Source organism: Oryzias melastigma, linkage group LG5, assembly GCF_002922805.2.
Source record: "Oryzias melastigma strain HK-1 linkage group LG5, ASM292280v2, whole genome shotgun sequence".
In the NCBI taxonomy this organism is placed as follows: domain Eukaryota; kingdom Metazoa; phylum Chordata; class Actinopteri; order Beloniformes; family Adrianichthyidae; genus Oryzias; species Oryzias melastigma.
Window position 1 is genome coordinate 33544102 of NC_050516.1, and position 11404 is coordinate 33555505.

An 11404-nucleotide genomic window follows, 5' to 3' on the forward strand; every position below is an offset into this window, starting at 1 on the left:
ACTGACTTATGTGAACGAGTATTTATCTTTCTACTTCAGCTAATTTCTACTTCCTTCCTGGCGCTCTGGATGCTCTGCTATGTGGAAACAGTTCTGACTCGGGGTGAGTAACATAAAGCTGACGGTCTAATGTAGAGGTCTGCAACCTGCAGCTCCAGAGCCACATGTGGTTCTTTTATCTCTCCATGGTCCCTGAAGAGAAATAAATTATTGGTCATTTACCAAAAACTTGGAGATTAGCTAATAATTTAGAAACATACTAATGTTTTGGCTAGTTTGTTCTCTAGTGGGGTTTTTAGGCTAATTTAGAGTTTTAGCTTCTATTTTAGCAACATGCTAACGTTTTTGGCTAATTTAGTTTACTGAGGAATTTTATGCTAATTTGGAGTTTAGCTAATCTTTCAGTAAAATGCTGATGTTTTCAGCTAATTTGTTATGTACTGATTTTTTGTTTATAATTTAGAATTAAACCTCTGTTTTAGCAACATGCTAACATTTCTAACTAATTTAGTTTACTGAGGAATTTTAGGCTATTTTGGAGTTCGGTAAGAAATTAGCAACAAGTCAGCTTGTTTTTGGCGGATTTTGCCTCTAATTAATTTTTTTTTAGGATAATTTGGAGTTTAGCTGATATTTTAGCAATATGCTAACATTTTTAGCTTATTTGTGATCTACTGGGGTTTTAGGCTAATTCTGAGTTTAGCTTTTTTTTCATCAACATGCTAAAATTTTTAGCTAGTTTATTTTACAGAGAAATGTTATGCTAATTTGAAGTTTAGCTAGTAATTAAGCAACAAGCTCTTTTTGCTACTAAAGGTAAAAACGTAAAACAAAGTTTGAGAGATGCTAGTTTCTTTTTATATATATTTTTTGCTCTTGTTCGTGCCAAAAAATAGACATTATTCACATTTATTAAAAACAACAAAAAGAAGGTTATGAATGCAAATTTCTTAAAGGCTGAAGTAAGTCATTGCGGCTCATTCTGGGGTTTGATCAATAGAAATCAAGCCCAAAGGGCTCTTTTACTGTCAAAGCTTGCTGACCTCTGGTCTAAGACTGTCTGAATTCCCACCCTAATCCCTAACTACTTAAAAACTACACAGTGCAAGACCATGTAGTGCCCTGGACTTTTAAAGCAGTTCGGACATGTGCTTTTGTTTTTCTGAACACTTTAGATGATGTCACCAATTTCACAAAGAGAAAATCTAATCAATACAAACATTTCACAACGTTTATTTGTGACTCCACTGTGTTGTGATGATAAAAATGAAGATGGTTTGTTAAAAAATTACAATTAAACAAGTTTTTTTTTCGCAAAAATGTGTTCGACCGCAATGCATTGTGGTCTATATTCACTGATCCAGTGAGCATTAATGCACGCTACTTTTTCGCAGAGACTTCTAGAAAATTTTTAGTGCACTCAATTTTGGAATTAGTAGATTCGGACAGCACTAGAAAATGGCGAACGCACTATATAGTCAGCAGGGGAGAATTCTGACACATGCTTAGAGGCATGAATTGAGTGACCCCGCCCCTATGGCGTTCCTAACAGGAAGTACCTGCTGGTTCCAAGAAGCCAAAATCCCATAGACGTCTATAGAGGAATAAACATCTATCAGTCAGTCATTGCATTCATCAGAATAACCAATCTAGCTCTGTGGAGCGTTCAATACAGAACAGAACTTCAACACTTTAGGGCACATGTCAAAGTCGAGGCCCGGGGGCCGGATCCGGCCCTCCGGGTAATTCTATCCGGCCCAACGTTATCTAGCGCTAATTTATAACCTGTATAATTTTGACAAAATATGTTTTTATTGAGAGTAAAATATTCCTGCCTTCTTATTGTTCATATTATGTTAAAAAGTTATGGTTATAAAGTTTAAAAATGGGCATTCTGTTAGCTTTATGGACAATTTTGGCATTTACTAAGATTTTTTTAGGATATTTTGGAGTTTAGCTAATATTTCAGCTACATGCTAGCTGTTTTGGCTAACCCAATTTTTTCAATTGTTGTTGTTTTTTAGCTAATATTTTAGCTGCTATCAGCTTTAGCGTTTTTAGCTATCAGCGCTAACTTCTTCAGCAGCCAAATTCAGCTTCCAGCATTCACGCTAGCATTATCACAGGTAAAGCTATATATCTGGTTCATAATTATGTTACAGTTTTAAAGTTTTAAAAATGTAGTTTTAGAGTGTTGAATGAATATTTATCCTGTTCGACCCGCGACCTCAGGTGTGTTTTGGATTTTGGCCCCATGTGTGATTGAGTTTAACACTCCTGCTCTAGAGCTTGAAAAACAATCCTACTAATCCTGAAACTGTTAAATATGAAACAACGTAGCACTGATACTACTAGAGCAGTAAGCATTTTCTTGTGTTTTTTTATTCTAGTTCAGTTCAGTGAAGCAGAGAAGCTCAGCTGAAAGCTGCATTTCAGTTATTAAAGCTGCTGTTTGACTCTTTCTGTTCAGTCGATGTCCGGAGGGCTATACCTGCATGAAAGCTGGAAGAAACCCCAACTATGGATACACCAGCTTTGACAGCTTTGGATGGGCGTTCCTCACCCTCTTCCGTCTCATGACTCAAGACTTCTGGGAGAACCTCTACATGCTGGTGAGGCCTTAAATTCTGCCCCCAGTGGTCAGGAGAGGTGGTGAAGGGGGTTTCAGTCAGCTGGTGGGCGGCGATCTTACCCTCAGCTACAGAACAGGCTGAAGAATTCTCCTGTATGGGAGCTTCTACGGTTCTCTGCAGCTACACATGTGAATAGAGCTAATATTATTTGAAGCCTAAATGAAACAAATTGAAAAAAATATTGTTGTTTTGCCAAAAATATTTAAAATGTCCAAAACTTTTTGCTATTTTGAAATAACTGTAATTATTTTCAGCTTCAAATGTTCTGTTTAAGTTTCAAAACTCAAAATTTCTGTTTAAAAACTTTTGGTCCTGTCGTGGCACATTGGGGCGGGGCTAACTCGAAGGACCAATCAAAATCGACGACAGGGGTAACTTCAGTCCCGGTGCGTTCACTGACTCTGAGAACTTGGATAAGCAGAAGAAAAAGACGGCAAACATGAAGACACCGCTGCGTTTACCGAGGGGCTCGAACTCTCATTCCCTTTAGGAGAAAAAGTTCAAGTCATTAGGCTGCAGGAGACAACTGGACCCTCCACGGTGTTTTAGCCATTTTATCCAAGCATGGAGACGTTTTCTTCACCTGTAGTTAACACAACAAGAGGGAGCTTTGAATGGGCTAGAACGGCGTTTTAGGTTCTTTAGGCAACTTTAGAGATTAACTAATACTTTAGCATAATGCTAGTGTTTTTTTTGGACAAAATTAAGGCATTTTTCCGTTATTGTGGCTATTTTAGCAACTTTTCTGCTTTCAGCCATAGTATTTTCAGCGGTTACATTTGGCTTACAGCATTCACACTTGCATTATCGCAGGTAATGCTTAAGATCGGGTTGTTCTTCTTTCAGACTCTTCGAGCAGCTGGGAAGACCTACATGGTTTTCTTTGTGCTGGTTATCTTTGTGGGCTCCTTCTACCTGGTGAACCTCATCTTGGCTGTGGTGGCCATGGCTTATGAAGAGCAGAACCAGGCCACAATGGAAGAGGCTGAACAAAAAGAGGCTGAATTCAAGGCTATGCTGGAACAGCTCAAACGGCAACAGGAAGAGACTCAGGTCAGTCAGTCCCAGTCCTCCACACATTACAGCCTCCCCCATCAAAGCTCTCATACCAGGGAGTGTTTCTCTTCTCAGGCTGCTGCTGCTGCTCTATCTGCGTGTACGGTGTCGGAAGCTGCGTTAGACGACGAAGGAGGTGGGCACCTGTCACGCAGTTCCTCTGAAGTCTCCAAGCTGAGCTCCAAAAGTGCCAAAGAGCGTCGCAACCGCAAGAAAAAATGGAGACAGAAAGAACAGGAGAAAGAGAAAGGAGACAGCGAGAAGGTAGTCAAATCTGAGTCGGACGATGGAAGCAAGAAAAGCACCATCCGCTTCCCGGGGACGCGACTCGGCAGGAAGACCTCCATCATAACCCAGGTGAATAGAAACAGGATTCGGACTGTGGAGAAGGTTAGAAATGTCAGTTTTTTCAAACTCTGCTTACTGGGATGGTTACTCGATTCCCAAGACCACTTTCTGTGGTCAAATCAGCATCACTGGATTTTTGGTGTGAGTTTCATCCAATACTTACGGTAGCAGGACTGAGAACGCTGGAAAATCTCCACCAGACTCCACGGAGCTTCTTGATGTGACCACGGAAATGTGAACGGCGGCTCATTTGACCGCAGTTGGAAAGGATTGTAAATCAATGAAAGAGCATTTTGATGTTAGCTTTGATTATTTTATCAAGAACTCTGAGAAACCAATGATTGAATGTATTGATCACAGTCAATAAACATTGGAGAATTAGCTAAAAGAGTCTTTGGTGAACTGGAAGGAGAAAGAATCAGGATTTTGGAGGAAGTTCTGTCCATGAAGATCTTTTCTTGTCCATGAAATTCTTTTTTAATCAATTCCCGGTCGTAATATTTTTTCTTTCAAACTAAAGAACCAGTATGCAGAGACAAACACATGCATATGGAATCTTTAGAACCGCTTTTAGGGTTTTGGTTCTAAAGATTACATGTATCTCAGAATATCGTCCATCTGTTCTCTGATAGTTTTTCTCAAATCCTGAATGTCTAGTTAGTATTTACTGCTTAGATCGTGTAACATTCATCAAACTCCATCATTTTTCATCTCTTCTGTCCAGTCGCTCCTCAGCATCCCCGGCTCGCCGTATATGTCGCGCCACAACAGCCGCAGCAGCATCTTCAGCTTTAAAGGCAGATCCAAGGACATGGGCTCGGAGAACGAGTTCGCCGACGACGAGCACAGCACAGTCGAGGAGAGCGAGGACCGCAGAGGCTCCTTGTTCATACCGTACCGCCGCAATAGCTACAGCGGCTACAGCCAAGGCTCATCGCGCATTCACCCGCTGGCGCCGCACTCTGGAGGGAAGCGGAACAGCACCGTGGACTGCAACGGTGTGGTGTCTCTCATCGGCCCCGGGCCCGGCAGAAGGCTCCTGCCTGAGGTGAAAATAGATAAGGCAGCCACTGATGACAGTGTAAGGACGTCCATGGGACACCAATACAGTTTAGGCATGATGATATTGGTGGTGGCCCTGGCCTCTGCAGCGCCCCTTGACCACCACGTGGCCCTTGTTTCTTTTACCTCCAGCTCAAGAGCTTTTCCCCTGAATGGAGTTTCTGTTTGAACATCTCAGAATAACTTTACTGAAACCTAACAGAATGCCTTTTGTTTGTGTTTGTCTCTTGAATGGCTTTAAAGGCACGTCACAGCTGGAACTCTCCCAGTTAGCTGTTTCTTTTGACTTCTTTTTTAATTCACAGTAATCAGAGCATCTTATAATTCTGACCATCTAGAAACCCCCAAAAAGACAATTCTTGGATAATTGCTTAGTGAGCTATTCTCCGTTTAGTACATTTTTCAGCACGTAAAAACTCAATCACACTTTAGTGATTTAATCTTGGTATCAAACATTCAGCTCATTCAGGACATTACCGTTTGTATTTTTGGGATTCATAAACTTTATAGTTTTTGAAATATTGAGCAAAATATGAACCACTTTTTCAAAAAATTTGGAGTCTAGATAATATTTTACCAACATGCTAATATTTTTGGCTAATTTGTCATCCAATGGGTATTTTTTGGGCTAATTTAGAGTTTAGCTTCTATTTTAGAAACGGGCAAACATTTTGACTAATTTCCTTACATAAGGAATTTTAGGGTATTTTGGAGTTTAGCTAATATTTTAGCAGCATGCTAACACTTTTGGCTAATTTGTTATCTGGGGCTTTAGGCTTATTTGTAGTTTAGCTTCTATTTTAGCAAAATGCTAACATTTCTGAAAAATTCAGTTTACTGAGGAATGCTAGGCTATTTTGGAGTTTAGCTAACATTTTATCAACATGCTAACGTTTATGGATAATTTGTTATCTAATGGGGTTTTTAAGGCTAATTTAGAGTTTATCTTTTATTTTAGTAACAGGCTAAGTATTTGACTAATTTACTTAACTGAGGAATTTTAGGCTATTTTTTTAGTTTAGCTAGTACTTAAGCAATGTGCTAGCTTTCTTTGGCTAATTTGGCATCTACTGAGGTTTTTAGGGCTAATTTTTAGCTCATATTTAAGCAACACACTAAATATTTTTGAAAAATTTGCATGAATTAGGGACTTTTAAGCAATTTGACTACATTTTTTTTTTTAAATTTAAGTCAACTTCAATGCTCTTTCATAGGGAAATTTCAATTATTTTAGCAAATGTAACATTTTGCAAACAGCTTTTGCATTTTCAGCAAATCCTTTCAGCAGTTAAAATAAATGACGTCACCATTTTCAGCAATAAGTATTCACACCAGTATTATCGCAGGCAATGCAACTTTTCTAGTTATCATTTCATTTTATCTACTGACGTTTTTCTGTTCATATCTCTTACTTGTTTGGTTTAGCTCCTCCTCTTTTTTCCTTACATTATACTTATTAATATGGATGATGGGATGACGAGCCTGACCTCTTTTCCCTCTAAAACCTCATCATATGGTTTGCCTTTTTGAGCCGTCCCTTGCTTTGAGTTCTTTTCTCTCCTAAGGTGGCATGGAAACGGGAATTTCCTTCTATTGACACAAAATGCATGCAACTGCATGTTGCCCAAACGGTTTTAGGAGTCGTTTTGTGATTTAAAATGTGTTTTAAGATAAAAAGCATAACTGCTGAAGTGAAAAAGGGGAAGGTAAAGTGGCAGAAATGTTCAAATTCTAAGTGAGAAGCTGTTTCTGTCACTTTTCTCGTCTTTTGAGCAAACGTTGAGGAAAATCTGTGTTTGTTTATGTGCATTTGCTGATATTTCTGATCAACATCCTGTCGTTTCTCGACCACAGATCACCGATTTGGAAATCAAGAAGAAACATTCAGGCTCTCTGATGGTGTCTGTGGATCAGCTCAACTCCTCGTTCAAAGGAAAGGAGCACGCCAACAGTCAAATGAGTGTGGTCACCAACACTCTGCTGGAAGGTGAAGCTCCTTCTGCCACATATCAGTAACACTGAGAAATTTGGGTCTGGAGGTTGGGACAATGCGAGATCTCCCTCACGTTATCGTGTTTACTGTGGCCTCACAGAGCTGGAGGAATCTCAGAGGAAGTGTCCTCCCTGCTGGTACAAGTTTGCCAACATCTTCCTCATCTGGGAGTGTTGTCCCATCTGGCTGAAGATCAAGCACATCGTGTACTTGATAGTCATGGACCCTTTTGTTGACCTGGCCATCACCATCTGCATCGTCCTCAACACGCTCTTCATGGCGATGGAGCACTACCCCATGACTCCACATTTCGAGGGGGTCCTCTCTGTTGGAAACCTGGTGGGAAACGTGTTTTTCTCCACAATTTGGTGACAATTGAACTTCAGTGGAGCTGCAGATTTAATTCATGTCCCTAAATAACTTTAAACAAGCTCATGAATGAATCATTGAATGTCTGGACTTAAAAGCCCCACACCTTGACGTACGCACTGATCAAATGGGATCTCATGAAAAATTGATTTCCATTTTAATGTAGCCAGATCGGCTGCTCCCCAGTCTCCTATCATCCTTAGATCCCAGTCGGGGCTTGGAGTTAACCCTTTAACACCGGAGCTCCACTCTTGATTTAACACCATTTTTTTAATTGTTAACAATAATTCCTGTAGATTTTGAAGGAGAAAAGCTGCGTGTTTTAAGACAGAGTTTACGTTTTATTCTGTTATATGTTTATATTTGACACTCAAAGATCTTCTGTATTTCTGAAGTTTGTCATCTCACAGCTTTTTGTTAAAATGCCGTTTCAAACTGACTCTTGCAGGTTTTCACGGGTATCTTTGCTGGGGAGATGTTTGCAAAGCTGATCGCCATGGACCCGTACTACTACTTCCAAGAAGGCTGGAACTGTTTCGACGGCTTCATTGTCACGCTGAGTTTGGTGGAGTTGGGGCTGGCAGACGTGGAGGGTCTGTCGGTGCTCCGCTCCTTCAGATTGGTGAGCGGGAAACGCCGTGACAGTCAGATGATGTCGGCGTTCACTATCAGTAATCCTGTCTCCTCTTTCAGCTGAGAGTGTTCAAACTGGCCAAGTCGTGGCCCACCCTGAACATGCTGATCAAAATCATTGGGAATTCGGTTGGCGCTCTGGGTAACTTAACCCTGGTGTTGGCCATCATCGTCTTCATCTTCGCCGTGGTGGGCATGCAGCTGTTTGGGAAAAGCTACAAGGACTGCGTTTGTAAAATCGCTCCGGACTGCGAGCTGCCGCGCTGGCACATGCACGACTTCTTCCACTCCTTCCTGATCGTGTTCAGAGTGTTGTGTGGGGAGTGGATCGAGACCATGTGGGACTGCATGGAGGTTGCAGGACAGTCCATGTGTCTGATCGTCTTCATGATGGTCATGGTTATTGGAAATCTGGTGGTAAGAAGACTTCACGTCTGCTCACACTATGACGTTGGCTGGAGTGTCACGGTTGAGACGTTTGTTCTGATCTTTCAAAGGTTCTGAACTTGTTCTTAGCTTTGCTGCTGAGCTCCTTCAGTGCAGACAACCTTGCTGCCACCGACGATGACGGAGAACCCAACAACCTCCAGCTGGCTGTTGCTCGCATCAAGACAGGGATCGCCTGGTTTAAAGCAAACATGAGGGTGTTTGTGGCGACGGTCCTCAAGAAGGTACGTCCAACCACATCACTGAACCGCTATTGGGACTTTTCTAGACTTAAAAAGAGCATTTGACTCTTACAAAATAACAATATATTCACAATATATTTACAGTATGTTCCATTTATGGAAGCAATATTTATCAGTAATTGAAATATATTGAAATATATTGAAATACTCCAACTATGACCGTTTTCTTATATTGAACTATACCTATCCATATATTGTGAGATATTGCTCAATGTACAGAAATATACTATATATATATATATATATATATATATATATATATATATATATATATATATATATATATATATATATATATATATATATATATATTAAACAATAGTTTGACCATCCATATGTTGCAATATATTAAAAAATATATGGGTAAATGACTGACATATTGAGATATATTTCATAATAAATACATATATTTTCCGGTATATTGCAACATATTTTAGTTTCGTACGGGGACACATCGAAGTACTGCATTCTATTAAAAAAACTAGAGAGTTCTGGTATCCAGGAGTTTCTCTACATTGGATCAAAACTTACTTGGATGGAAGAACACAGTTTGAGTCGGATACTAAAGAGTTTGTTTGTGGCATCCCACAAGGATCAATGCTGAGTCCCTTATTGTTTCATGTTTATGTGAATGATATATTTTATGTATCTAATTTTTTTAATCTATTATTTGCAGATGATTCAAATAACTATAGTGACCTTATTAATGTTATAAATAAAGAGTTAAACCATCTGAATACCTGATGAATTACAATAAACTATCTTTGAATGTATGCAAACTAAAGTGATGTCCTTTGATCACTACGAAGTCGACACAGAGCTAATGATTAAATGTAATAACGTGACAACTGACAGAGTAACTGAATATACATTTTTAGGACTCATTATTAAGTTAAGGTGGAAGAAACATATCAGAAACACGCAGAACTAAATATCGAAAAGCATTTTTACTATAAATAAATGAAAGCACATTTTAGAAAGTAGAAGTAGATTGTTACGTCCTGCTGCTACTGCTGGACCTTTCTCCATCCAGTCCTTCTGCTCACCTGGCAGGTGTGGCCTTAATTGGCACCTGCTGGCTGTTTAAGACAGAGGAGGATTCACGGAGGCAGGAGCAGAGCAGCAGGCTGAGGAGCTGGGCGGGGTTTAGGTGGGGCGGTGCTGGTTTGTTTTGTCTCTTTTTGTTCTCAGCAGTCTTACACTGCTGGGTTTTGTTATTTTAGTTTGAGGTTGGACCTTGGTAGTCTCAGTTTGCAGACTTTGTTTGTTTGTATTTTTGGTTATTTATATATGTGATGTTCATACGTTGAATGAATTATGTTTCAATTAACCATGCTAGAAACAATTAATAAACTTGATAAAAGTAATACAATTAATAATAATAGCAGCTCATTAGGATTTGTTGTGCTGAAATATCTGTTGTACTAATCTCTTCTTGTTTCAGTCACATCAGTGTTTCTGTTCTCTCCGACTAACAGCAGCCAATAGAGGACGAGCAGAAGCCTCTGGATGAAATGTACGAGAAAAAGCTCAACTGCATAGCAAACCACACGGTGGACATCAACCGGGAACTCGACTACCCGAAGAACGGGAACGGCACCACCAGCGGGATCGGGAGCAGCGTGGGAAAGTACATGATCGATGAAGACTACATGTCCTTCATCCACAACCCCAACCTCACCGTGTGCGTTCCCATCGCTGTCGGCGAGTCAGACTTTGAAAATCTCAACACAGAAGACTTCAGCAGCGAATCGGATGTGGAGAACAGTAAAGATGTAAGTACGAGAACCGAACCGCAGCGACACCTTCGAGGTGATCCTGTTGTACATAGAAGAAATCAGTTGAGTTAGGAGGGTCGAACTCCATCTCACGAGGGGCCAAAATCCAAAACACACCTGAGGTCACGGGTCGAACAAGATAAACATTTATTGAACACTCTAAAACTACATTTTTAAAACTTTTAAACTGTAACTTTTTAACGTAACTATGAACTAGATATATAGCATTACCTGTGATTATGGTAGTGTGAATGCTGTAAGATGAGTTTGGCTGCTGAAGATGCTAGTTCTGATAGCTGAAAACACTGAAGCTAATAGCCAGCTAAAATATTAGCTAAATGCCAAATTAGCCTAAAAAACAATAAAAAAAACCTTAAGGTTAGCCACAAGAGCTAGCATGTTGCTGAAAAAAATAGCTAAACTTCAAAATATCCTCAAAAACAGAAAAATCCTTCAATTAGCCAAAACAGCTAGCATGTAAATGTTAGCCTAACTCCAAAACGGTCTAAAAAAAAAAAAACAGAAAAAAAGCCTAAATTAGCCAAAACAGCATGTAGCTAAAATATTTGTTAAATGCCAAATTAGCCTAAACAAACAAAAACCTTTAGGTTAGCCAAGACAGCTAGCATGTAGCTGAAAAAAATAGCTAAACTTCAAAATATCCCAAAAAACTGAAAATATCCTAAATTAGCTAAAACAGCTAGCATGTGGCTGAAATATTAGCTAAATCCCAAAATAGCCTAAAAAAATCTCAGTAAATAGAATAGAATAGAATAGAATTCAACTTTATTGTCATTGCACATGTCACAGGTACACAGCAACGAAATGCAGTTTGCATCCATC

General features: G+C 39.6%; 1 protein-coding gene across 10 annotated transcripts in view; it reads left to right on the top strand.

Moving 5' to 3' along the window:
- scn8ab (sodium channel, voltage gated, type VIII, alpha subunit b) overlaps positions 1-11404 on the top strand; it is a 58567-nt gene that overhangs the window by 26171 nt on the left and 20992 nt on the right. For 6 of the 10 annotated variants that reach the window (XM_024269210.2, XM_024269215.2, XM_024269209.2 and 3 more), the window contains exons 8-18: positions 40-103; positions 2471-2612; positions 3480-3686; positions 3765-4046; positions 4762-5118; positions 6954-7086; positions 7193-7431; positions 7910-8083; positions 8155-8511; positions 8592-8765; positions 10262-10558. In XM_024269210.2, the coding sequence (XP_024124978.1) occupies positions 40-103; positions 2471-2612; positions 3480-3686; positions 3765-4046; positions 4762-5118; positions 6954-7086; positions 7193-7431; positions 7910-8083; positions 8155-8511; positions 8592-8765; positions 10262-10558 (2426 nt within the window). The remainder of the gene's footprint in view (positions 1-39; positions 104-2470; positions 2613-3479; positions 3687-3764; positions 4047-4761; positions 5119-6953; positions 7087-7192; positions 7432-7909; positions 8084-8154; positions 8512-8591; positions 8766-10261; positions 10559-11404) is intronic. The other 4 variants (XM_024269217.2, XM_024269219.2, XM_024269216.2 and 1 more) reach the window with 1 other exon arrangement.